Raw genomic sequence first — 25,742 nt, forward strand, 5'->3', positions numbered from 1 at the left:
CTCTCTTCGTATTTATGGAGTCCTCGTGGTGTAATGGATTACATGTTGGGCTGCTAACCACAAGGTCAGCATTCAATCCCAATGGCCACTCCATGGAAGAATAATGACATTTCCTGCTCCTAAGAAGCATCACAATCTCGGAAACCCTACATAGGTTGCAGTTTGCATTGACTTAACGGCAGGGGTTTATTTGGTAGGTATACGTGTGTGTGTGTGTGTGTGTGTGTGTGTACTAATTGTTAGATGTTGTGGAATTGATTCCAGTTCACAGTGACCCATGTGACAGAGAACTATTCCATAGGGGTTCTTGTTGTTGTATAATTATCATGGAAGAAAACTGCCTTGTATGTTTCCTGCACACCCGCTGGATAGGTTCACGGTGCCAGTCCTTCAGTTATCAGCTCAGTGCTTAACCATTTGTACAACCTGAGCTCCTTACACGCATAAATATACCACCATGACGCCTTCTAAGGCTCTCTCCTGAAGCACTGCTGTCTCACATATGGCTATCACTCACCTCCTATGTGTGTTCTCATCATTATCCTGATCATCAATGCCATGCGATTCGCAGATTTCTCCTAGATGAGAGACGGGGTAGCATTTTTCATGAATCACACTATTTTCAGTGAATAGATTTTTCTCCATCATTAAGTTTTCGAGAAACTGACCCAATGCTTGAAACTGAGGTTCACAATAGGAAATAAAAAGGGTAGGTGAATGTACAGATGTGCTTTACACAATGGATGGATGTACGGATTGTGATAAGAGTTGTATGAGCCCCCAATAAAGGGGCATTTAAAGGGTAGGCACTACTAAGGGGGAAACGGTTGCTGTAAGGAAAGACAAGACACTGGCACGTTTTCCTGGTTCAGAACTTTTACAAAAGTCAAAAAACAATTTCCTGGGAAATGCTTTCATGAAGACAGGGTGATGGTGATATAAGGAAGGTGTCATTAGAAAAGCAAAGCGGGAAAGAATTAGACACAATGCAAGCGGAACATTAAAGAGGAAAGGAGCAGTCTTTCTCCATGAATACAGGTGACTTAGGATTCAAATGCTCAAAGTACTTTTGCCTGTTGATGCTACCGTGGTTCTAGCTGAGTGCTATTTACATTCTTCCTCTTGCTAAGCTGGGAGATCAAAAAGATGTTGCTGGCACGGTTTTCATGGAGAAAGGCCTATCGTGAGGCAAAAGCAAGGAATACTCCCTGGCACTGAGCCAAGATTTTGGTTTTCAGGGTCTTTGGAGATAAGCAAGTATGCATTGATTTTCAGCAAGATAAACCTATTACTTGTAATAAACACAGTAATGCTGTGTATAGGGTCCCAAACCACAAATATTCTTTCTGTGCACCAAAGAAACCACAGAAGTCAGCTCACACTTATCGATCATTTGGGTTTTTAACCACAGTCAAAATGAGAAGCCAGTTTAACACATAGAACGTTGCATTCATGGGAAAGTCAGCAAGAGGGAGCTCCACGGAGCAGATGGCCACGCTCGTCTTACTGAACAGTGTATTCCCATCCTTCAGGTAATGCACTGCAGTCACATCAATCAGTATAGTAGCATTTGCTCAACGGGCTTTTTAACTTAAATAAATAAAGACATCCATACCTATTACAGCCAGGTTTCTGAAGGTTTCCATCATCACATCTCTGTAGAGTTTCCTCTGGGAAAGATCCAGCAATGCCCACTCTTCTTGGGAGAAGTCCACAGCCACATCCTCAAGTGCCACGGTGTCCTAAAGCATCCCACACATGCTGGGTAAGGCACTCCATGATGTGCGAAAGGGTGGACGAGGCTGGCGGTGCTGGGGAAATGAGATCCATGGGCCTTGACTCAGGGCTCGATGTTCTACTGCAGACTGCTCTACCATTCACTCTTCTCCCTTCCCTGTCTAAATCCACTTCCTCGCTGATTGCATCTCCTGGATTTAAGGATAATTCCAACTCAATGAATTTCTCTCTCCAGGATTTGACTGTGATCAGTTGCAAAATGGAACAAGGGAATAAATGCTAGATGGTTTAAAGTTCAGAAAGAAGTGTGTCAGAGCCACACCCGCTCACCATACTTATTCAATCTGTGTGAATGATAAAAAGCAGAATGTGGCATCAGGATTGGGGGAAGCCTTATTATTAACCTGCAGTGTGCAGACGACACAACCTTGCTTGCTGGAAGTGAGGAGGAATTGAAGCACTTTCTGATGAAGATCAAGGACTGCAGCCTTATTAAAAAGAAGGGGGGAAAAGAGGGGGAACTAAAAAGAGAAATAGAAAGAAAACCGAGGGTGATGGGGAACAGGGCACTAATAGACACACAGGGAGAGTACTGCTTATGTCTCCACAGAAAAGGGAGAGTGACCAGACCTCATCCCAGGGTGCCATGCTTTGAGGGCAATACACTGGCATGCAGCAGCGAACGAACAGAGGACAATGGAGCCAATGGGACCAGGCCCAAGCCCAGCTATGTTGACCCCTTCCACAAAAGAAGGCAATACAGAGGAAAGCACTGAAGATATAGACCTGGGAGATAGGTGGGACCTCCCAGATCACATGGAAGTGAACTAAGAGAGAAAGAGAGTGAGTGAACCTCATCATGGCCCACCAAGCCCCGAGGACAACATCCCTACACAGAGCAGCCAATGCACAGAGAGGACCACAATAGGGCCGGCCCCACCATGACACACAATGACACAATGTTCCCTCATAACATTACAGGGGACAGCACTGGAGACAGTGTGGAAAGTGTGCCTGGTCTGTCCCATGCACAGTGGGGTGAAACTAGAGCAAAGTAACCAAGTCCGTGAGGAATCCTGAAAACTACTGACTCAGAGGACAGGGTTTGGCACCTCATCAAACTTGATCAGAAACACAAAAGGGTCAGCAGACAGACCTGGAACTATCTATTGGAGGGGGGCTGTTGTTCTGCGGGGGGTGGGGGTTGTTTTTGCTTTTCTTTTTCTTTTGCCCTATGTCTATATATATAAGATAGGCAGGACAAACAATCCTGAGGAGAAAACAACAGGACCAGCGGTTCCAGGGGGACATGGGAGAGGAGGGGGCAGGGAGTGGGGAGAGCCAACAAGCTTAGGAATAAGGGAACAATAAGAGATCTAAAGTTGATGGCAAGGAGAGTGTAGAGTGCCTGGTGGGGTTTGACCAAGTGCAATGTATCTGAGAGGAATTACTGAGAGCTGAATGGAGGAGAAGCATGATAGTGGGGCAGGAGGAAGGTGAAAGGAAACAGAGGAAAGAAGTAGGAGGCAAAAGTTATTTATAGAGGTATAGCTAGAAGCATGTGTATATATATAAATATATATATGTAAATATATTAATTTATAGTGAAAGGGCAAATAGAAACAAATGTACATATATTTATGTTAAGTATTAAGGTAGCAGACAGACTTTGGGCCTCTACTCAAGACATTCCTTAAGACAAGAACACTTTGATCTAATAATCTGGTACTCTTTGATACTCACCTTCCCAACATGATCCATCGCTGAAGACAAAATGGGTACATAAGCAAATGTGAAGGGAGCAGATGGTACCCAGCTAACAAAAGATATAATGTCTGTGGTCTTAAAGGCTTAAAGTTAAACAAGTAGCCACTTGTAGCAGGAAAGCAAATAAGCCCACATGGAAGAAGCACACTAGCCTGTGTGATCATGAGGTGTTGACCGGATCAGGTTATCAGGTATCAAAAGATTCAAAACAAACAATTATATCGATGCAAACAATGGGGGTTGAAGTGGAGAGCCAAAGCCCATCTGTAGACAACTGGATATCCCCCTCCCCACCCCACCCACACACACAGAAGGGTTACAAGGAAGGGGCAATTCAACCAAGGTGCAGTATAGCACCAACAAAACACATCATTCCTCTAGTTCCTGAATGCTTCCCCCACCCCCGGCCCCCACTACCATGACCCAGTTCTACCTTACAAATCTCGGTAGACTGGAAAACACATACTGTTACAGATAAGAGCTCTCAACACATGGAATTCAGGACAGATAACTCCCTCAAGAACAGAGGTGGGAGTAGCAATAGCATGAGGGTAGCGGGGCGGGCTGGAGGGGGAAGGGGGAGAAAAGGGGAACCAATCACAAGGTTGGACATATAGCCTACCCTCCAAAGGCAACAAATAACAAATGTGGTTGAAGGGAGACAATAGAAAGTTTAAGATTGGGGAACTGATTACAAGGATCCACATGAGACCTCCTCCCTGGGAGATGGAAGGAAGAGAAGGGGGGGAAGGGAGACTCCGGATAGGGCAAGATAGGACAAAATAACAATCTGTGGATTATCAAGGGCTCATGAGGGAAGGGGGAGCGGGGAGGGAGGGGAAAAAAAAGAGGACCTGATGCAGAGGGTTTAAGTGAAGAGCAAATGCTTTGAGAGTGATTAGGGCAAAGAATGTACAGATGTGCTTTATACAATTGATGTATGTATATGTGTGGATTGTGATAAGAGTTGTATGAGCGCCAAATAAAATGTTTTTTTAAAAGTGTAAGACAGGAAATAATAACAATATATAATTCATCAAGGACTCATGAGAGTAGGAGGAAGGAGGAAAAGAGGAGTTTATACCAAGGGCACAAGTAGAAAGAAAATGTTTCAGAAATAATGATAGCAACATATATACAAATATGCTTGATACAATTGATGTATGGAATGCTAAAAGAGCTATAAGAGCCTTCAATAAAGTGATTTTTTTAAAAGATTGCAGCCTTCAGTATGGATTACGACTCAGTGTAAAGAAAATTAAATCTTCACAACTGGACCAGTAGGTAGGATCCCAGTAAACGGAGAAAAGGTTGGAGCTGTCAAGGATTTCATCTTCTTGGATCCACAATCTGTGCTCGTGAAAGCAGCAGTCAAGAAACCAAACAGTGTGCTGCATTGGGTAAATCTGCTGCACAAACCTCTTTAAAATAGTGGAAAACAAGGATGTTACTTTGTGGACTATGGTACCCCTAACCAAGCAATAGTATTTTCAATTACCTCATAGGCATGTGAAAGTTGGACAGTGAATAAGAAAAACGAAAAAAAAAAAAAAACGATGCATTGAATTACGGTGCTGGCAAAGGTCATTGAAAGCACCCTGGACTGCCAAAAGAGCAAAACCTGCCTGTCTTGGAAGAAGTACAGCCAGAATGCTCCTTACAGGCAAGGATGGACTTATCTTATGTACTTTGGACATGTTGTCAAGAGAGACCAGTCCCTTGAGAAGGACATCCTGATTGGTCAAGTAGAGGAAAAGCGGGGGGGGGGGGGGGGGGGGGAAGGAGACCCTCAACAAGATGTACTGACACAGTGGCTACAGCAATGGTCTCAAACCTGAGGATAATGTTGAGGATGGCACAAGGTTGGGCACTGTCTTGTTCTGTTGAACACAGGGTCACCCATTCCACGACACCTCACAATAACAACAATTTCCGCCTCATGCCTCCCTATCTTTAAGATCTAGAGCAGTCGGGCCACATAGCATAATTAACAAAGTAGTCTACAATGAGAACTCTGTTTGCCCATTCAGATCATCTCTTTCTTGCAGACGATCCACTGGAATATGGCACTGAACAGGAAGTCCAGGGTGAAAGTAGGATAACCCCCTGGCAACTAGAAAACCCTGCAGGGCTGGGAGTTTTTCCTTGCGTGCCTCACCAGAACAGAACAGTGGCAACCCCAGGCCTGGGCTCACTGCATTTCATCAAAGGACCCCAGACAACCCAGAGGTGGCAGGGCCACATGCTGACGAGGTTATTTTGGCGCATTGTGTCTCTTTGAGGACTCTTCAACTGCCATGCACTCTGTCCCTACATGGAGACCGTGCTGCTCTGACTAAAGAAACATGGCGTCTTCTTATCCAGCAGAGCCACCATTTTCCCTCTGCGGAGTTAGTGTTTGCCCAGGCCAGACCATCTCCGGACTTCGATCAATCTTTGAAGTTTACTTTTACAGAGTGTGACACTTCCCACTCAAGTATTTCTGTGGTGTCATATGCAGGATCCAAAGGTGGCCTTGAAGAATCAGGTCTGGGTTTGATGGAAAGGAAACAAAAGCCCTTTGGCTCCAAACACCACAGCCTCACCTCTCAGAGGAGCCTCAAAGTGAGCGCTCTTCAATGCCGAGTCTCCAAATTGCAGTTTGGAGGCTTTCTTTAGGGTTAAAGTTTTTTTTTAAGATTTTTAAATTAAGATTTTTTTGTAAAGTTATATATTGGATATAAAGTTATTCCTTCTTTCTTCCTTATTTCCACCCTTCTCCTGGGTGGTGGGTAGAGAAGGGGATTGAGCTAGGATTGAAAGCACCGTGTAGTGGAACTTTTTGCTTCTTGCAGGTTGCTGTGCATTCAGGAACTGTTGTTGCTGCTTGGTAAGATGGGCTAAAGATCTGGCTGGCCCTCCCTCACCCAGCATCTTCCATATGCAAGCCTTGTGGTTCCTTTGCTGTTTTAAACAGTGAACAATGGCATGCAACTACCAAGGGACCTTTAGAATACCAATAGTCAAGAACGGAAGGTCTTTAAGTAAATTCACCTTTTTATACAGGAGGACCATGGAAAGCATTCCATGTTTTGTATTTTGAAGCTTAAAAAAATAATAACAATCAAAGAAAGAAAGTAGACTTCCCTCCCTGCTGGGTATTATATCCAAGCAAGCAGAACAGGCAGATCGTGGCATGACGAGGCCAGAGCTCTGTAACCACTCACACAGCTGGCAAGTCACCCTGCCAATGACTGCTGCTGTTATTGCTCCCCCTGCCCCTCTCCTCTATTGGTCCCTCTGGCTATCACTTCGCTTTACCGCCAAACACTTTGCTTGAACACCCCTAGGACCCTCCTGATGTTGATGACAAGGTAGAAGCGCCCCTGTGAGAGTCCCAGACTGTCACTCTTAACGGGAGTAGAAAGCCCGGTCTGCCTCCCTCAGAGAAGCTGGTGATTTCAAACTGCTGGCCTGTGGATTGCAGCCCAGCGTGTAACTACTACATCACCCAGGCTCCCTGTAGAGCTACAACATGCTAAATAGAAAACGCTCCCTTTCCTATCGCGGGCTGCTTGGAGTCGGCTCATGGGTTTCAGGGACCCGGAAATTAAGTGGTTCATTGCTCCCCAGAGGCTGTGTCAGGTGGCTTTGGGCCGCGGGGCTGCCACAACACGAACATACCGTGTTACACAGTAAGCTCAGTGGGTATTGTTTGGATTCCCATTAGAAAGCAAGAAGCAAAGTCAAGAGACTCATGAACAGTCCAAAAAAAGATGATTGTTCTGAAGGCCAAGCCCTACCATAAGCAGCACCCTGCTTAAAAAAAACAAATGAAAAAGCCAATCAAGATGCACGGACAGCAAAACAACCCACAAGAGGGATAAGAAGACCCCCGAGGGGCAGTGCCCCACTGTCTGCCAGATAGAGGACTGGCCCGAACTAAAGTCCTTTCCAGTATGACTGAACAAACCCTAAAAGAGGATGTGGGGAGATGGGAAGTGCCTCTGCCCGAAGCCCATGCCCAGGAGGAAACTGAAGAGAAGAGAAAAAAGAAGGCTGGGGATGAGAACACCAAAATATGAATAATGCATCAGACCAATGGGCTTAGGCACCCTGAACTTTTTCTTTTTTCCATTGTGCAACCCACTCCAGTGCCTTAAGCTCACCAGGTAAAGCCAGGCAATGGTTCGGGGTGAGTTTGCTTTGGCATGGGACACTGGGAGAGGCCCATAGGATCGGACCTGCCACAAATCCAAACCCATACACAGGCACCCTGAACTTAAAGCCCCCTTCTGCTTACCAGTACTTGGTGTCAAGAAGGGCCCCTCATCTCTCCCCCTTCCCCTCCTCCCACCCCCCATATACAATGCTGGACATCAGTGCCAAGTCACTGAAGTGAGTGAGTGTGAGCGAGCGGGGCCTGGGGACTCAAAGAGATGTGGGGGAATAGGCCCAGGTTCCCAACAACCGCACGCTCACTGTACCAGGAACAACCCCTTCATTTGCGAGGACACAGGGATCAGGAAAAGTACCCTGCGTCTCTGATGTCAGCAAGAGAACTATTGATAAGAAAAACAAAACATTGAAAGGGCCCAGGTGTGTGTGTGGGGGGGGGGGGGGGGGGGAAGAAAAACACTCAAGAAAGTCTTGCTTTAGAACCTAATAAACTCCAGAACAAATAGTTATCCAACCACTAGTAAAAAGACTACATGAAACTCTTAAGTTTTTCCTGCAATAGTAAACTAAACAAAAATTATTTCTTGAATTGCTTGTGATGATCAAGATAGACAATATAAAAAATATAGTGAACATTCTGATCTAGATTGAATCTGAAGATTCAAGGGCTTCGGAAGGTTTAAATACAACACTTGTGTTTGAACTTTATATCAAACTCTTAGCCCTAGTTAAACAAAATGACTTCGTCAGGGAAACGACGCCAAGGAGTCAATTTGCAGCTTTAGCCCAGGAGCTAGTCCAGCCCCTAGAGAGCCAGGATGCCACTGCCACCAAGTGGCCAACGTTTTCTAGGCAGAGCGAACTACACTTACGGCTTTGTAATTCCAACAGTACTAAACCCAATCTGCAAAGGGAATTTTCTCCAAAGGAGGTCCTGTTCTTACGGTATACTTTTATTGCAAAAACCAAATCTGGGCATTTTAAGTTGAAGTATAAAATATCCAATTGGCCCAACATCCTTGAAAATTTCTAAGGCATATATTCTCAGCAAAAGGAATCACTATTATTCTGATAGCCTACGTTAGTCCTGGAGCCCTGGTGGTGTAGTGTTTAAGCGTCGGGCTCCAATCTGCAAGGTCCAAAGTACAAAACTACCCTAGCCCTATTATCAAAACCATAAACAAAACTAATAACAACTGAGGATTCTTGGACTTTGTGACTATTGTAGAACTTGGATACTTAGCTTTTCTAAAATGGCTCAACCCCTTTGTAGATATCTGAAGAATCTTGTGTCTGACCTTTTACAGCTTGTTGAAGATGGCCTATCCACCATAACCCTCTAAAATAGGCATTGACTAATGCACCTGCTTTGGAGCTCCTGCTGATAACTGAGTGTGGGAAACTAACCCTAAGGGAAATATGATGCGGACTACATTCCCTAACTTATCACAGAGGGAAAGGCACCACTTTGGTAAGTTAAAGTCCAAATACATGATCCTGCTTTAAATATCATTCCCACAGATTTTCCCCTAACAGCTGTGCTGCCTTAAAGTGAGCGCATGGTTTATTCTATCTCCTTATAGAAGCAGACATTCTTTTGTTATCACTTCCCGCCTTGTCACCCAGCCCCTCTCTTACCTTCCCCCAATGCAGATATTAGGTTTCCTCACCTGTGAGCTCAGGGACCTTACTGTAGTTACCACCCACCTTGTGATGTACATAACTACTAAATATGCATGTCATATGTCTACCTATAAATATCCCAAGTTAATAAAGAAGCTCTCTCTTCTCACACCTCCACATGGACCACCAAGAGGGCTGAGGTGAGCATGCTACCATGAAATGTGTCTGAATTGCTTATTTTACTCTCTCTCCTCCTCTCTAGGCCTTCACTATAATATTTATGTATTATAACCGTACAACTGTGCCTACTGACCCTTCAGGTGTTAGAACCTGGTTTCCTTTGACAACCGAGAGTCTTCACTTTTTGCTCCTGAGACTTCTGGAAATGTTTTAAGGGTCCTCACCCAGAAACATGGAGGCAACGAAGATCTATAAGTTGTTACAGTATCAAATTAGATCCAGTGATGGTTTCTGCTACTGCAAAACTGAACAAAAGCACTTTCTATATAATTTTCTTAGTTTTCCTTGATGTCTATGTCCTTAATGTCTATGCAGTATCAGCAACTTTTTTTGGCATTCAATATTCTTTTTGATATATTTCTTACAGTTTTGACATGTAATTCACAAACCATACAATTCAACAGCTTAATCATATCAAGAAGAGTTGTACAATCATCACCATAATCAATTTCACAACACTCTGTTCTTGTACTCAGTTATTACACTCCCATAGCCCCCCGTGGTTCCCTACCACACCCACAGTTAGTTTCTATAGATTTACCTATCTGTGGGAAACAGAAAAATTTCTCCCAAGTCCTCTCCCCAAATAAATGTTAGACTTAAGACGCTGCTTGCAACTAATGTTAAATGATTGTCAAGTTGCCTCCCGGAAGACTCCAGCCATCCAGAGCAAGCAGACACCACTGTTCTTCCCACAATAGACAGGGCTCACTCCCTGCTGTAAGGGACAGTGGATTGCTTCCCCTGAAAGCTTAGGCTAAATAAAGTCTCTAGCTCAAAGGCAATCAAGGTTAGGCCTCCATCATGAATCTAGGATCCATCTATCTTGTCACAAGGATAGCCTTATTCCCTCCCCTTCGTGTAGTGTATGTACCCCTAGATCACCCCCGTCCCATTACTGTATTACTTACAGCACAACCCTTTCCTGTGATGTATGTCTTCACCTGTAATTAGGGGGCTTACATGCCCCCAGAGAATATATAAGCAATAAATCTCTCTCCACGTGGACCACCAAGTGAGGCTGAGGTGAGCATGCTAACATGAAATGTGTCTGACTCCATTATTCCAATCTCTCTTCTATCTCTCATGCTTGCTATGACTTTACTATCATCTGTACTTATTATTGCTGTACAATTGCGCCTACAGGACCTGTGATGATGTGTTAGGGGCTGGTCTCCCCTGACACCTTTCCTGAATTTCATATACAGGAAAACATTTTAAGCTCTGATACCAATCCCTCCTTCGGATTTAGATTTCATTATTTACCATCTGTGGATAACACAGGCTGGTGTGCTTCTTCCGTGTGGATTTCATTGACACCTCACTTAGATGGCAGCTTGTCTGAAAACAGGACTCCCAGGTGCTATTCTTTCTGATAGCCAGGCATCATCAATCATCCCCCTGGGGCATAGGGTAATTCTAATGATAGTGTCATGCATTTAGCCAATGGCATAGAATGTAAAACACTGTTGAGAAAAGAAAATTATATAATTGTAAGTCAGCTTCCGACTGCAGTATGTCAATTATTGACTTGCAGATTAAACTCTTACATGACTGGACACTATTTACACAAACAATGGGGGTTGGTAACACAGCAAAACTTTCAATAATATTCACTCACAACGACGGAGTCACATCTACCAGATTGATTCATGTCATCATAAAGCAAGAAAGCATTAAAATAGTTCCAGGTCACCATTCATTGTGTACCCTCAAGGCAAGAGATCTAAAAGTCTACCAGTTCTATGTTCTTAGCCTGTAGGACTCTGCTTTTCACACTAAGGAGTTTCAGCCTTAAGTCCAGGGACTACAAGTGAGTTTGAGGTAGCACCCAATTCACTTAGCGGGGTTTCCACTTTACGCCCTCTGGTGTGGCCTATGATGGATGTTGTGATAGTTAGGCTTATGGTGCCAACTAGGCCAATTGGAATATGTTGGCAGAGTTTAATCAGGCGAAAACTTGACTGGAGGGCAACAAGATGAATGGCTTTCCAAGGCCTGCCCTTTCTCTTTTCCTCCCTGGTGATCAGACCAGCGTGCTGCTGCTTGAGTTAGTTCTTTGCCTCAACCATGTGCTGCACTCACTACCTGTGAGCCAAGCCAACCCATGGATCGTGTTGCTAGAGCTTGAGGCTCCTCCAAGACCTGCTTCGATGGTGCTGGTGCATACATCACTTGAGCTTGAGGCTGGTGGATCCTGCACTGTGCATTGCTTGCGTTCAAGATCCCATGGGGCCTGCTTCACTAAGCTCCCAAGCTACTGACTGTTGCTGGCCTACCCATGCTATCTGCTGCCTGCAGGCACACTCTGCCTGGCTAGCCTGTGGGAAGGCTCCACTGTCTGCTTCCTTGACCTTGGCCTGGCAGCCCATGTTAGTTGAAGGACTTGCAGTACATTAACTGTTCCCAGAAAGTGAGTTGAACTGAGCCCTCTGTGTGTGTGTGTGTGTGTGTGTGTGTGTGTGTGTGTGTGTGTGTGTATTCATAAGTGTCCTGGTTTTGTTTCTATAGAGAACTCTGCCTAACATAGATGTTGTATGCTCCAAAGTCTAATGGCTAAGGTCCCAGTAATCTTTATTACTTGCACTGGGTCACCAGGGAGTATCAGAGAACTTAACTTCAAGTTTAACCCAGCATCTTTCATCTGGTCGTAACTTCATATTAATTCCTTCTCCTAATTGCCTGTACATTAGATTGTACACAGTACTTTCTTTAAGCCACATAGTTACTGTCTCTTATTGATGATGACATCCTACTACCCAATTGTTGAAACTTAGCTAAACAGCTTTTGTCACTGTGACAAAATTCACAGACCCCCCTCACCCTCCAACCCTGATTTATTTTGTTTATAGATGGATCTTACCCTAAGCCTGATCCCACCAGCTTTTATTGTCAGAAAGATTCACTGTCACTATTCTCCTGGGGATGGGAAAGACGACCTCTTTAGAATAAGACTTTGAGAGGAAACTGACCTGAGTCAACTAACCAGTCAATTCTCTATCCAGATGGAAATACTGGAAAGGGTATGATTTGTATCCCTATAAGGACAGGAATTCCTCACACAGACGAAGCAAAACAAAACAACGTAAACTATTTCCCTGAGCCTTGCCTTACCTAAATGTTTAGAGCATGACTGACCAGTACACATCAGGACATTCAAGGGTTCTCCTAACCATTCACTCTTCCCATGAAAGTCTTCATTAGATGGATAAGCTAAAGCTTTCCAAAAGAGAAAGTAAATAGTGAAAGCAAGAACAGAGCTGATAAAACCGGAGTCTTTTCAAAGAAAAACAACATGCACCACTTTTCAAGAGCCTTTCTTCCTTGGCACAGGGTCACTGATTTAGAGCATGACACTCAGAACGGAAGGTCGTGGAGTACAGCCAAAACGCTCCTCAGAAGCAAGGTGAGTGAGGCTTCCTCTCACGTGCTCAGGACATATTACCAGGAGAGACCCGTCCTTGGAAAAGGGCACCATGCTTGGCAAAGTAGAGTCGGCAGATAAGAGAGACCCTTAACAAGATGAACTGGCAGTGGTTACAACGTAACGGTAATGGTGAGCACGGCACAGGACGAGGCAGCACTCTGCTCTGTTATACGTAGGGTCAGTGTAAGTCAGAAGTGACTCAGCGTTCAGGACATATTTACTACTGAGGAAGGCACAGCTGAGGACATTGCCAGCTACCTTATCATTCCCTGGATCAGGTAGTCTCGACAAAACCAGTGTCCTAGAGTTTCTATTAGCACAGTAAGATGAAAGATGTGATCTTGCCAAGACCTCCTGCTGCACTGGGGAAATACCTCAGGAGAAGTAAAAAAGTCATCCAGCATATTTGCCAAAAGGCATCACATTCCTGATCCAACAGTTCCTCTTTCTTTGACATTTTCAACTGGTTACTGAAAGGTAGTGGGCCTTGGATTAGATCCACTCTGTCCATTGGATTTATGAGACTTGGGGTTTTGTCAATAAAATCGGGATACATTTATTCCAATAAATATCATATATGCATACAGATACAAATCTATATAGCCAATGCTCTGACTCAGAGAACCAACATGTTGATAGAGAGTATGAAAGAGTTAGCCTGCTGTTAATTAAATACTAGAAATGTGCCATAATTGGGCATGTAGTCTGTTTAAGACTGACAAGGGGGTACCAGAAAAAAATCCGGAATTGTGCTGGACAGAGCAGAGCTTCCGTAGTAAGCATTTTTCCTACTAGGCGACCATGGAGCAACTGGCTGTGAGGTAGTGCGTCCAGTGGGGTCACCTCAGAAGGTTCTGTTCTCTCTGGTGACTATGAATTTTTTCATGAAGGCAGTTTTGCTTTAACTTCATTTATTTGTTTGTTTGTTTGTTTTGAAGGCTAATTTAAGAGAACAGTGCACAGCTGTGAAATTTTGTTTCCTGTTTGGGAAAAATGCACAGAAACTGTTGTGATGTTGAACACAGCTTATGAGGACAGCACTATGGGGGAAACTGAAGTGTACGAGTGATTTTCTAATTTCAAAAGAGGTGAGATGTTGAAGACAAACATCCATCAACTTCCTGACTGAATGAAAACGTCAGCTCGTTGTGCATTTGGAGTTCGTTTGACCAGGTCAGACTGTTAACCAAGCTTTATATTTAGAGGTTCTGAAAAGATTGCATAACCGTGTGTAACCAAAAGGCCTGATTTGTGGCAGATGGGGGACTGTTCTGCCACCATGACCATGCACCTGCTCACACAGCCATCTCAGTGCGCCAGTTTTTAGCAAAAAACAGTATGCCTCTCTTGCTCCGTGTACCTTACTCACCTGACATCGCTCCATGTGACTTCTTCTTTGTTTCTGTGAATGAAGAGGGTCATGAAAGGCAGGCGCTTTGACAACGTAGAAGAGGTGAAGAAAAAAAATGAGTGAGGTCCTGCGAGCCGTCCAAACAGAGGAGTTTAAAAAATGTGTCCAAGAATGGAATCACAGATTTGACAAATGGATTAAGTGTAATGGAGAGTACCTTGAAGGTAATATGGTTGTTTTGTTAAAAAACAAAAATTAAATACATAGCTTCAAAAAAATTCCAGGGGTTTTTTGGGGGGTGGGGAGGTGTTACCCCCTTGTACTTTGCTAAAATCCAAAATGTAACAGTCTACCCGCCAGCTTGCAGTAAAAAGTCCCTTAAAAACTTAATCAGTAAAGAGGTTCTAATTCAGCAAGTTTGCTAGGCCGTTTAGATAAGCAATAGAGCCTGGGTCTTTAGGGCAGGGGTCCTCAAGCTTTTTAAACAGGGGGCCAGTTCACTGTCCCTCAGGCCCACTAGAGGGCCGGACTATTCCTATGCACACTGCACTTATCTTATTTTGAAGTGAAAAAGACAAACGGGGCAAAAACACCCAGCGGGCTGGATAAATGTCCTTGGCAGGCCGCATGTGGCCCGCGGGCCGTAGTTTGAGGAGGGAGGCCTGCTTTAAGGAGTGCTAGAAATGCCTCCCTTTCGGGTGAACCACATCACCTTTGCCCCCTACTTGAAGACCTTTGTTCATTCCCTGGAACCTGCCACGTAGTTCAGGCTATAAAATGTTTGATTTTCAAGGAAATCCTTAAAGCAATTTGAAAACAGCAAACCCCACTGTTTCCTTTGTCAAGCACTTGAAGAAACAAACTTAGACTTTCTCAAACCAACCTGGTCTGTGTCTTTGGCTAAAACAGTGATGAGCAAGCTCGGACCTTATCTGAGGTGACCTACTGGAAACCACCAAGGGACAGAAAGGAGACCTTCCGGGAACTGTCAAACCTACTTGGGGAACTTTCCTTGCTGGGGCCCTGTCTGGGAAAACAGGAGTAACAGAGAGCTCTGGCGATCACAGAAGATCCTTTTCCGCCTCATGTTCCCAGGGTGCCACTCTCCATCTCCTGTCACCTTCACTTCTGGATTGTAAAATTCTAATTTGGCCATGCTTGGTAAATGCAGCACTTGGTAACATAAGACCCCTGAGGGTACAACTCCTTAAGCTAACATTGTCTGTATATATAACCTTGAAATCTCATCTGTAAAAGCTTACAGATCTACTGGCGTGAAGCAGTGAACCAATAGGGAGGTCTGAGGGTCCATCCCCAATCCCAACTACATGGACAGTGCCCTGGCCACCCAGAGAATGCATTTCAGAGGACAGCACTGAAGCTACAGCTCAGGAAAGGGACACGTATGGCCAGAGCACATGGGAACAAACAAAGGGGGAGGGAGAGAGAATGGAGCACGTCCTGGCCACCAAGCCCCAAGAACAATATTCCTGCTCAGAGCAGCGAATGCACAGAGAGGACCACAGGGCCAGCCCTATCATGAGACAGGACATCCCTCACTGACCCATAGTACTACCAAGGACAACACTAGAGACACAGTGTGGGAACTGTGCCCAATATGACTCCACCACCACACCGGGTGAAACACTAAGGGCGTGCAACAGAACAGCGAGGGGAGTAGAACAATGAAGTCCCAGAGAATACCAAAAATAGACTGAGGGCATGGCCAGGGCATGGCACCCCCATCAGATTTGACCAGGAAACATTCCTAAAGGTCAACAAACAGACCTGGGACCATTTATAGGCTTTTCTTTTTTGTCGGGGTTTTTTTGTTGTTGTTGTTATTGTTGTTTTCTTTTGTTGCTTCGTTTTCATCTGTCTTGTTTTTGTGTATATTATTATCTCAGCATGTCTATCTAGATAAGCTAGGCAGGATAACAATCCAGAGGAGAAAACAAGGGGACCGATGGTTTGGGGGAAATGGGAGAGGGGGAGGCAGGGGAAAAGAAGTGGGTATTAACAAACTCAGGGACAAGGGAACAACATGATCCAAAATCAATGGCGAGGAGGGTGTAAGAGGCCTGGTAGGGCTTGATGAATGGCAATATAGGAATTACAGAGGAATTACTGAAACCCAAATAAAGGCTGAGCATGATAGCGGGACAAGAGAAAAGAGAAAGTAAATAGAGAAAAAAACTAGGAGGTACAGGGCATTTTTAGAGGTCTAAATACAGGCATGTACATATGTAAATATATTTTTATATGATGATGGGGAAATAGATCTATGTATGTATATTTACAGGTTCAGTATTAAGGTAGCAGATGGACATTGGGCCTCTACTCAAGTACTCCCTCAACTCAAGAACACTTTGTTCTATTGACCTGGCATTCCATGATGTTCACCTTCCCAACACGATCGCTGAAGACAAAGTGGGTGCATAAGCAAATGTGTTGAAGAAAGCTGATGATGCCTGGATGTCAAAAGATACAGCGTCTGGGGGTCTTAAAGGCTTGACGATAAACAAGTGGCCATCTAGCTGAGAATCAACAAAGCTCACATGGAAGAACACACCAGCCTGTGTGATCATGAGGTGTTGATAGGCTCAGCTATTAGGCATCAAAGAGCCAGAACAAAAAAATCATATTGTTGTGAATGAGGGGGAGTGCAAATGGAGACCCCAAGCCCATCTGTAGGCGATTGGACATCCCCTTACAGAAGGGTAGTGGGGAAGAACCAGTCAGAGTGCAGTGTAGCACCAATGAAAGATACAACTTTCATCTAGTTCTTTAATGCTTCCTCCACACACACCCCACCCCATTATCATGACCCCAATTCTACCTTACAAATCTGGCTAGACCAGTGCATGTACACAGGTATAGAAAAGAGCAGGAAACACAGGGAATCCAGGACAGATAAACCCCTCAGCACCAATATTGAGAGTAGCCATACCAGGAGGGGAAGGAGAAGGCGGGGGGAGATAGAGGAAACAATCACAATGATCTACCTATAATCCACTCCCAGGGGCATGGACAACAGAAAAATGGGTGCAGGGAGACATTGGTCAGTGTAAGACATGAAAAAATAATAATTTATAAATTATCAAGAGTTCATAAGGGAGGGAGGGAAAGATAGGAAGGGGGAAAATGAGAAGCTGATACCAATGGCTCAAGTAGAAAGAAAATGTGTTGAGAATGATGATGGCAACAAATGTACAAATGTGCTTGACACAATGGATGGATGGATGGATTGTGATAAGAGTTGTATGAGCTCCCAATAAAATTTTTTTTTAAAAACTAAAAATAAAGAATATGAAAGTCTATAAGAATCCTCACTAAATGGCATAACTTAGTGATTAATTATTGTCTTCATATTAACCCAGGGGTAAGGAGGAAAGTAAATTAACCATGTAGTTTCAGATGACTCATAAAAAGGCTTGATGTTGCTCTCTCAGAAGCAGTGAAGCCAGTGCACCTAAACACTCAAAGTAGCATCTACGCTCTAGAGGCTGCGATCGGCAGAAAGTATGAATGCCGAGACCGTCAAGTACTTCCGGGGGCAATCACCCCTCCAGAGACCACCTCAGGTTCATTGTCTTCACCCCCTTCTCTCCTCTATACTTAACAGCTCTCCCACCGCCTTCTCAGCTAGCTGGCATCTGAATAAAGCACTGTGATCCACCTCTGTCTCTGCTCTTTGCCGTTCCAGGCTCGTTTCCAGATGACAGTCTGGTTAAACCGCCCTTAGACCTCTCCGAGAAGTCTGGGACCAGGCACAAGAGTCCGTCAGCTGTCTGGACTGCGGAGCCCTGCCAGAGACCAAGTACAGAGAGGGCTTGGAGCAGCTGCCAAGTCACTTCCCTCGTGAGCTCTCTGGTCCTGCTCCCCAGCACCCCTTAGCACTTTCAATTTATGATTAAATCTGATAGTCCAGTTAGGGGCACCTGACATTACCAGAAGTGTCTCAACTGGCTAATTCTGAACCCACTCTGAACACAAACACTTCTTTAAAAACTGATGTCTAAACCTAATCTTGAACCCCTTCCCAAGACCCCCAGATAAAAACCATTGCCAAATGCAAGAGACTGACTGGAGGCGAATGGAAAGTTAGCCCCCCCCTCCCTGAGTGCCTATGGCACACTGCCCCCGCCAATCTCTCATCCTCCTCCTCCAGCTCACTCCCCGGAAGGAAATAGAGTGAAAGAATCACTGCAATTAGTTTTCCCTCCCCGTACTTCGTCGAGTATCCAATTTAGGGAAGACACTGTGAACAGGGTAAAGCAGTCAGCAAAATCTTCCTAGTCGATGTTCCTTCTCTACTTCAGATCTAATCAACTAGAAAAATGCAGTCCTACCAAAATGACCTGGGCAAGACGACATACTTAATAGACACTCTATCTTTCCCTCCCATCGCCCAAGCTGAGTGATGTGCAAACGTTGCTGAACAATCTATTCACACGTGTCAACCAAGTGCACATGGAAGAATACACCAGCCTGTGTGATCCAAGGATTGTAAGTAGCAAAACCCAAATCTGAAAGAGGGAATTATATCAGAGGTTAAATTGTGAACACCTTGTTTGTAGAAGTGGTTTGTAGATGGCAGTGGAAGCTTCAAACCTGTTTGCAGGGTCCCCAGCTGGATTGAGTCTCCAGTGAATTCCCTCTGACCACAGTCTAGGGATTTGAATAGTCTTGTAAAGTTGACTGGCGGATGTAGTTAGGTTTAAATGCAGTGCCTTATCATTCTGTCTCCCTCTTGACCAATTTTAAAGTTGTTTCAGTTTTCATTTTTTCTGCTTTCTCTTTGAGGTTTTTTATGTCTTATCTAGTCATTGTTGTTGAGGGTTTTGGGCTATTTGTTTAATTGCTTGCTTGCTTGTTTGTGCTGTGTATGATTTTATGCATATTAAATCCAGGATAGAGAGATCTACAGAGAGAGTAACTGGAAGGAGGCATGGCAGCTAACAACAACGAGTATGAGAAGAAAATGTCCTGAAATTGATTGTGGCGACAACTGGACAACTCTTCTTAATATGACCGAAGGACTAAATGATATGATATGTGAAGTTTATGCCAAGAAAACTATTTTCAAAAAATTGTACTCACAAATAACACAAGGAGTTTCATATAAATAAAGCTGGAAAAGAAGCCACATGGCTTCATGGCTTCAGGACCCAAGTGGGATGCTGGCCCTACAACCACCATTCTCACCACTGAGCCCCCTCAGAACGGAAATGACAGAGAGATTGGGCTGCCAGAGCTTAGTGAAAGTGCATTCAAGCACAAATACCCACACAGAAAAGTGTCCCTGGAGTTCAAGGCGTACAGCAAGCAGACGAGGAGCCTCTTCTCAAGGACGGTTGCTCAAGTCGACCTTTAATAGGTAGGCCCCAGAAAATACTTGTATGATCAATAGTAGCTTTATAGCCTAGAGTTGGCCAGATATTTGCAAACAGATGCAGAAAGTCGAAAGAGGGCATAGAAAGAATGCTCACGCTGATGCACATCACCTTCGAGGTAGTTAAGATCCGAGAGGCACAGAAAACCCCAGCTGCCCAGAGCGAGTCAGTCCACAGGTAAGAAAACAACAGGTAAGAAACCTGGCACAGAGCTAGGGAGACCAAGGTCTGCCAAGGGGGCTTTAACTCAGAAAGCACGTGCTACTACAAGAAGTCAGGCCACTGGAAGCGCAAATGCCCAAAGAGAGCGTACAACAGTAAGGAAATAGGCGCGTTTGTTCAACAGAGTATGGACTTGAACGCTGATGAAAAACGAAGGACCAGGCCCACAGGCTCGGCTCCAATGACAAGTCTCTTGTCATTCTCCTTCAAGAAACCCCATGTGAAAGTAACAGTAGAGATATAAACGTTTTCTGGGGTGTTTTGACAGTTTTATTGGCACATAACCCACATATCATACAATAGGTCAATCATATCAAGAATAATTGTACAATCATAATTGCAATCAATTTTAGAACTTTTTCAATCATTTTATTGGGACTCGTACAACTCATCACAATCCTTACATACATCCACTGTGTCTAGCACATTTGTACATTTGTTGCCATCATCATTCTCAAAACACTTTCTTTCTACTTGAGCCTTGGTATCAGCTCCTCATTTTCCCCTTCTCCCCCTCCTTTCCTCCCTCATGAACCCTTGAATAATTTATAAATTATTATTATTTTTCCATGTCTTGCACTGTCCAATGTCTCCCTTTACCCCCTTATCTGTTGTCCATCCTCCTGGGAGGGAGTTATAAGTAAGTCAAATTTTCTAATAAACTCTAATTAAAGAAAGCAAGCTCGCCCACAAGTTTCCTTAGATGCCGGCCTGGTTTCCTCCTTGGCAGAGATCAACTCTGTAAGACTAGTGAGCAGGGTTACATTTCACCAGCACGTGCCAGCTGTATCCTGAAGTGCCCAATGAGCACGCTGGCCAACTTCTTCAAGAGGGACCTGAGGGGGAAGCCGGAGACTACTAGTCTCCAGAACCAGAAGATCAGGGGAACCCAGAAGAGGTGGGCTGAGGGTGCATCCAGTCAGCCCAGCAGGCTTCTCCAGTGAGGAAAAAATTAATACTCACAAGAAACAATGCTCACAGTAGAATGAGGTTCTAGACAGCATTCGCCCGTCAGAAAATTCCCCCAGCATAAGGAACAGTACTGCCAGTCCCCATCGGACAGCCCAGCCCTCCTCGCAGGGAACCCAGAACTGCAGAGTACCCCTTTGTGCAAGACTTGCAAGCTATACTTGAGATTGTAGAAGACACTCGCCTTAACTCTGCTCCCTGAGCCCAGGACAGAAAGTCCTACATGACGGGTAGAGACCATTAAATTTTGAACCATATCAGTTCAGGCACTTCCTTCTTCAAGTAAGCCTGTCCAATCTTAGCCCTGCATGTACACCTTCTAATTTAGCGAATTAACAGCTTCACCCTGGAGGAATGTGGGTAAAGGGAAAAACCATCTTCTTACCTAGAGCCACAGCTGATCCAATAATTCAACAGCTACGTGTTTGCAGTCACTTTAGCCAGGACTCTTTGGCAAATTATATCAAACCGTAGTCGGCTAGTAACGGCTTATATCAAGCAGCTGACCTAGCTGTCAGGAAATGTAGACTACTAGGGCAGAGAAACGATGCATAAAGAAAACCACCACGGACTAACCTTATCAGGCAGCATCAAAGACAACAGCCATTTAGAGACTGGCAGACTATCCAAATGCGCAAGGATGGGAATTAAACATTTCTACTAGTTCTAGCAAGTGCCTGCTCAAGTTTGGTAGGTGCTTTTCCAACCCAGACTAAGGTCTTCGGAAGCCACTAAAGCCCCATTTAAAAAAGTATTCCTTTGGAAAATGAGCTGATTCCAGGAACCCAAGTGGAAAGCAAATTTTGAAAATGAGGAAGGCAACAAATGTATAAGAGTGCTTTACTCAATTGATGTATGTATGCATTGTGATAAGAGTTGTATGAGCCCCAATAAAATGATTTATTAAATTTAAAATAAGATTTCAGGAACAAACATGAAAATAACAAATTGTAAATCACATTTTTAAAAAAAAAGTTGCAAAGTACCAATAAACCACCTTTCAAGTCAGAAGTCACCCAACAAGGGAGTAAAGGTTTACAAATCAGTGAAAGTACCCCACTGCTCGGAAGCTCATTCACCCTGCTCCATCTTTGGTGGCTCCCCACAAGGAGCTCAAATTTAATCCCTATGAAAATGTGTATAGAAAACATTTCCAGGCAACTGCTCGTGTTCATGATTTTCAGTTAAGAATCTGTTCAAGGAAAAGTCTATGTGAAGCACTTACTTCAGTTTTGTTTATTGTGTCTATGATCTAGGTCTCCCTAAGTCTCCTTTTCTTCCTACAGGCTCTCTGCACAGCATCCAGCCTAGTGAGCAGGTCCTGCTGGAAACGCAGCAAACTTCCTCAAAAGGCAATAGACCAGACCATCCGACATGCTCCTGACCACACCGACTGCGGTAAAGCTCGAAAGAGTCAAGTCTTAAATGCACATACCAGTGTGAAACCAGCCACCTTTAAAAATTAAAATGAAAAGCCACCAAACAGACTGAAATTTCACTTTGTACCACCTTTATCTGAACCAAGAAGGGAACATAACAGATCAGTAACAGGAGCAAAGCAAAGCCACAAAGCCCCTGAGGAGCCCCCAAAATAGTCTTCTGGCAAGGAGGGGAAGTTCCTGGAATCTCCCAGGACCAGTGGGGAGATAGTCATAAAGGTCAGTGGACAGACCTGGAATTATGTATGCTTTTTTCTAGTTATATTTTTCTCTTTATTCAATTTTTTGTTTTCTTTTTGTCTGTTATTATTGTTTTGCCTACCTATATAAGATAGGCATGGGAAGCCAGCTCAAGGAGAAAACAACAGGATCAATGGTTCTGAAGGGACTTGGGGCGGGGGGAGGGAGGGGAGCCGTGAGCAAACAACATCACAGACAGGGGAACAACTAGGGAATTAAAATCAACAAGGAGGAGGACGTAGAGATCCTGAAGTGTTGGAGCAACAGCAATCTAGCTAAGAGAAAGTACTAAGATGCAGAAGAAGGGCAAGCATGATGGTGGGGCAGGAGGAAGGTAAAAGGAAACAGAGGAAAGATCTAGGAAGCAGAGCTATGGATAGAAGTATAAACATAGGAATGTATATATGTAAATACTTAATTCATAAAATAGAGGTATTGGCCTATTTACACATATTTATATGACAATACATTTAGGTGATGGATGGATTTGGAGCCTCTGATCAAGCCCTGTCTCAATGCAAGAATGCTTTGTTCTAACAATCTGGCAGTCTGTGATGCTCACCCTTCCTGCACAGATCGCTGAAGACAAAATGGGTACACAAGCAAATGTGGGGAAGAAAGCTGATGGTGCCCAGCTATCAAAAGATATAGCATCTGGGGTCTTAAAGGCTCGAAATTAAACAAGCAGCCATCTAGCAGAGAAGCAATAAGCCCACATAGAAGAAGCACATCAACCTGTGCAATCATAAAGTGTGGACTGGATCAGGTAACAGGCACCAGAAAACCAGAAACAAACAACAACAAAAATATTGCTGAGAATGAGGGGGGTCAGAGTAGAGACCCAAAACCCATCTGTAAGCAATGGGACATCACCTCACAGAAGGGTCACAAGGAAAGGATGAGTCAAGCAGGGTGCAGCACGCATGAAACACACAATATTCCTCTGGCTCCTTGAGACTTCCTCACCCCCCACTATCATGACTCCAGTCCTGCCTTTCACTGTGGGCTAGCCCGGAACATGTACACAGGTACAGATAAGAGCTCACAACACACGGAATCCAAGTCAGATACACTCCTCAGGAACAGAAATGGGAATAGAGATAATAGGAGGGTAGGAGAAAGGTGAGGAGAGGAGGGGAGGAAGGGGAAACCAACCACCCCAGGGGGATGAAGGGAGACAGCAGTAGGTGTAAGATACGAAAATTAAAATAATTTATAATTTATGAAGGGGTCACGAGAGGGGGAGGGAAAGGGAGGGAAAAAAGAGGAGCTGATACCAAGGGCTCAAAAAGAAAGTTATTGTTTAGAAAATGATGGCAACATATGTACAAATATGCTTGATACAATTGATGTGTGGATTGTTATAAGAGCTGTAAGAGCCACAATAAAATGATTTTTTAAAAAAAGAAAAGAAAGAACTATACAGATATTCATGGATAACTTCTTTGGATGACATCATGCTCCCTGAGTAGCACAGTTGAATTAACACTTGGTTAGCAGCCGAAAGATTGGCAGTTCAAAGACACCATGGTTCCTCAGATGATGGGTCACGGCCTTGAAAAAGCCAGGAAGGAGTTTTACTCTGCACACAGGGGGTTGTTATGACCTGGAACTAACAACAACAACAACAACAACACAATGTCACCTGGTGTGAACTTCTGTGAGAAATGCATCATAGGCAGTAATACAAGTATATTTCTCTTTAGTGAGGTAGCACAAGGGAAAGCAAAATGCTAATTTTAGGAAACTCTAGCTAGTGAATCGGTGGTTGTTACATAATCTGTTGTCAATTTGAGACTTAGGAAAGGAGGGGTAGAATTTAGCCATCAAGGTCACAGCTTGATGACCTCATTTGGAGGTGCTAAGGAAATCAATAGGTCACTGGAGGTGGGACGCAGGCTCACACATAGAGAGAGGCTGATGGAGCCAGACCTCTAAAGCCAGAGAAGCCACGTCGAGACCCCTGCCAGCACTGTCACTGGATCCACAAGACTTTCCACCCACTAGCCTGTGATTTTCCTGCATTCAGTGTCATTGCATGTGTTTCATGAATCTGAAGAGGACTTTATAGATTGGTATCGGACATATGGGTTAATCCTGACTTATGGACTTGATCCGGACTGGGCTAGGCTGTTTTCTCAACATTCAATTGCTCTTATATACGAAGGTCTTGCTTATACACATGAGTGTCTACAAGCTTGTTTCTATAGTGTGCCCAGGCTAACACAGAAACCTAGCTTGGGAAGGGGAATGCACTTTCTGTTCTAAAATCTTGGAAGCACTCTGTTGTGATTTTGTAAACACTCATAAAGATTTCAGATGTTCAAAAACTTTTAAAACCACCAAAGTAGAGGCAAGAGTCTGAACTTCATGGCCAAAAAAGGGAAGATACACTGTTTCCAAAATGAGAAGATTGTTGGCAAAGGGTGATACGTAAATCAGGTCAAAAGTGACAGGACAGAAGTCTGTTTGTTTGTTTGTGTCCTAGTCCAAGAAGCGGTTGTTTGAACTTAGCAAGGGCAAACTACGTACTTTCACACCCGGAAAGGTGTGTGTCCTGGTTATATCCTTTCAATCTGTGTACTGAGCAAATAATTAATGCATGAAGCTGGACTGTGTGAGGAAGAATGAAATACCAGATCGGGGGAAGAGCAGCACTATGCAGATTATATAACCTTGCTTGCTGAACGCGAAGAGGGCTTGACGCACTTACAGCTCAAGATGACCAACCCTACCACCTTCAGCAATGATCACATCTCAGGGGGCGAAAACCACCTCATAATAGGACCAACACGGAACATGAGAAATTGAGAAATTGGTGAGATTCTCATCTGTATCCGTAATCGATGCCCACAAAAAGCAGCTATGAAGAAATCTTTGGGAAAGGATCTGTTGTCAAAATCAAGGGTGGTGGAGAGCAAATGTTTTGAGAATGATGAGGGCAATGAATGTACAAATAAATGTGCATTACACAATTGATGTATGAATGGATGTGAGAAGAGTTGTAGGAGCCCCTAATAAAACGATTTTTTAAAAGGTGCTTGACACAACAGATGGATGGATGGATGGGTTGTAATAAGAGTTGTACGAGCCCCCAATAAAATGACTTAAAAATAAAATTTTTAAAAATATATATATATATTTTTAAAGAAGGATGGCACTGAGGACTACTG

The 25,742-nt window shown here is 44.1% G+C and overlaps 1 protein-coding gene and 1 non-coding gene across 5 annotated transcripts in view; both read right to left on the reverse strand.

Moving 5' to 3' along the window:
* LOC142431488 (uncharacterized) overlaps nucleotides 1–25,742 on the reverse strand; it is an 81,274-nt gene that overhangs the window by 30,339 nt on the left and 25,193 nt on the right. For 3 of the 4 annotated variants that reach the window (XM_075536459.1, XM_075536461.1, XM_075536462.1), the window contains exons 3-4: nucleotides 1,616–1,742; nucleotides 518–578 (exon numbers count right to left, since the gene is read on the reverse strand). In XM_075536459.1, the coding sequence (XP_075392574.1) occupies nucleotides 518–578; nucleotides 1,616–1,742 (188 nt within the window). Of the gene's footprint in view, nucleotides 1–517; nucleotides 579–1,615; nucleotides 1,812–25,742 lie in introns of all 4 variants that reach the window. The other variant, XM_075536460.1, reaches the window with a different exon arrangement.
* On the reverse strand, nucleotides 7,619–7,750 carry LOC142432929 (small nucleolar RNA SNORA42/SNORA80 family). The gene has a single exon (XR_012781012.1). It is a non-coding gene; the product is annotated as a small nucleolar RNA SNORA42/SNORA80 family (small nucleolar RNA).

This window comes from Tenrec ecaudatus, chromosome 18, assembly GCF_050624435.1.
Source record: "Tenrec ecaudatus isolate mTenEca1 chromosome 18, mTenEca1.hap1, whole genome shotgun sequence".
In the NCBI taxonomy this organism is placed as follows: domain Eukaryota; kingdom Metazoa; phylum Chordata; class Mammalia; order Afrosoricida; family Tenrecidae; genus Tenrec; species Tenrec ecaudatus.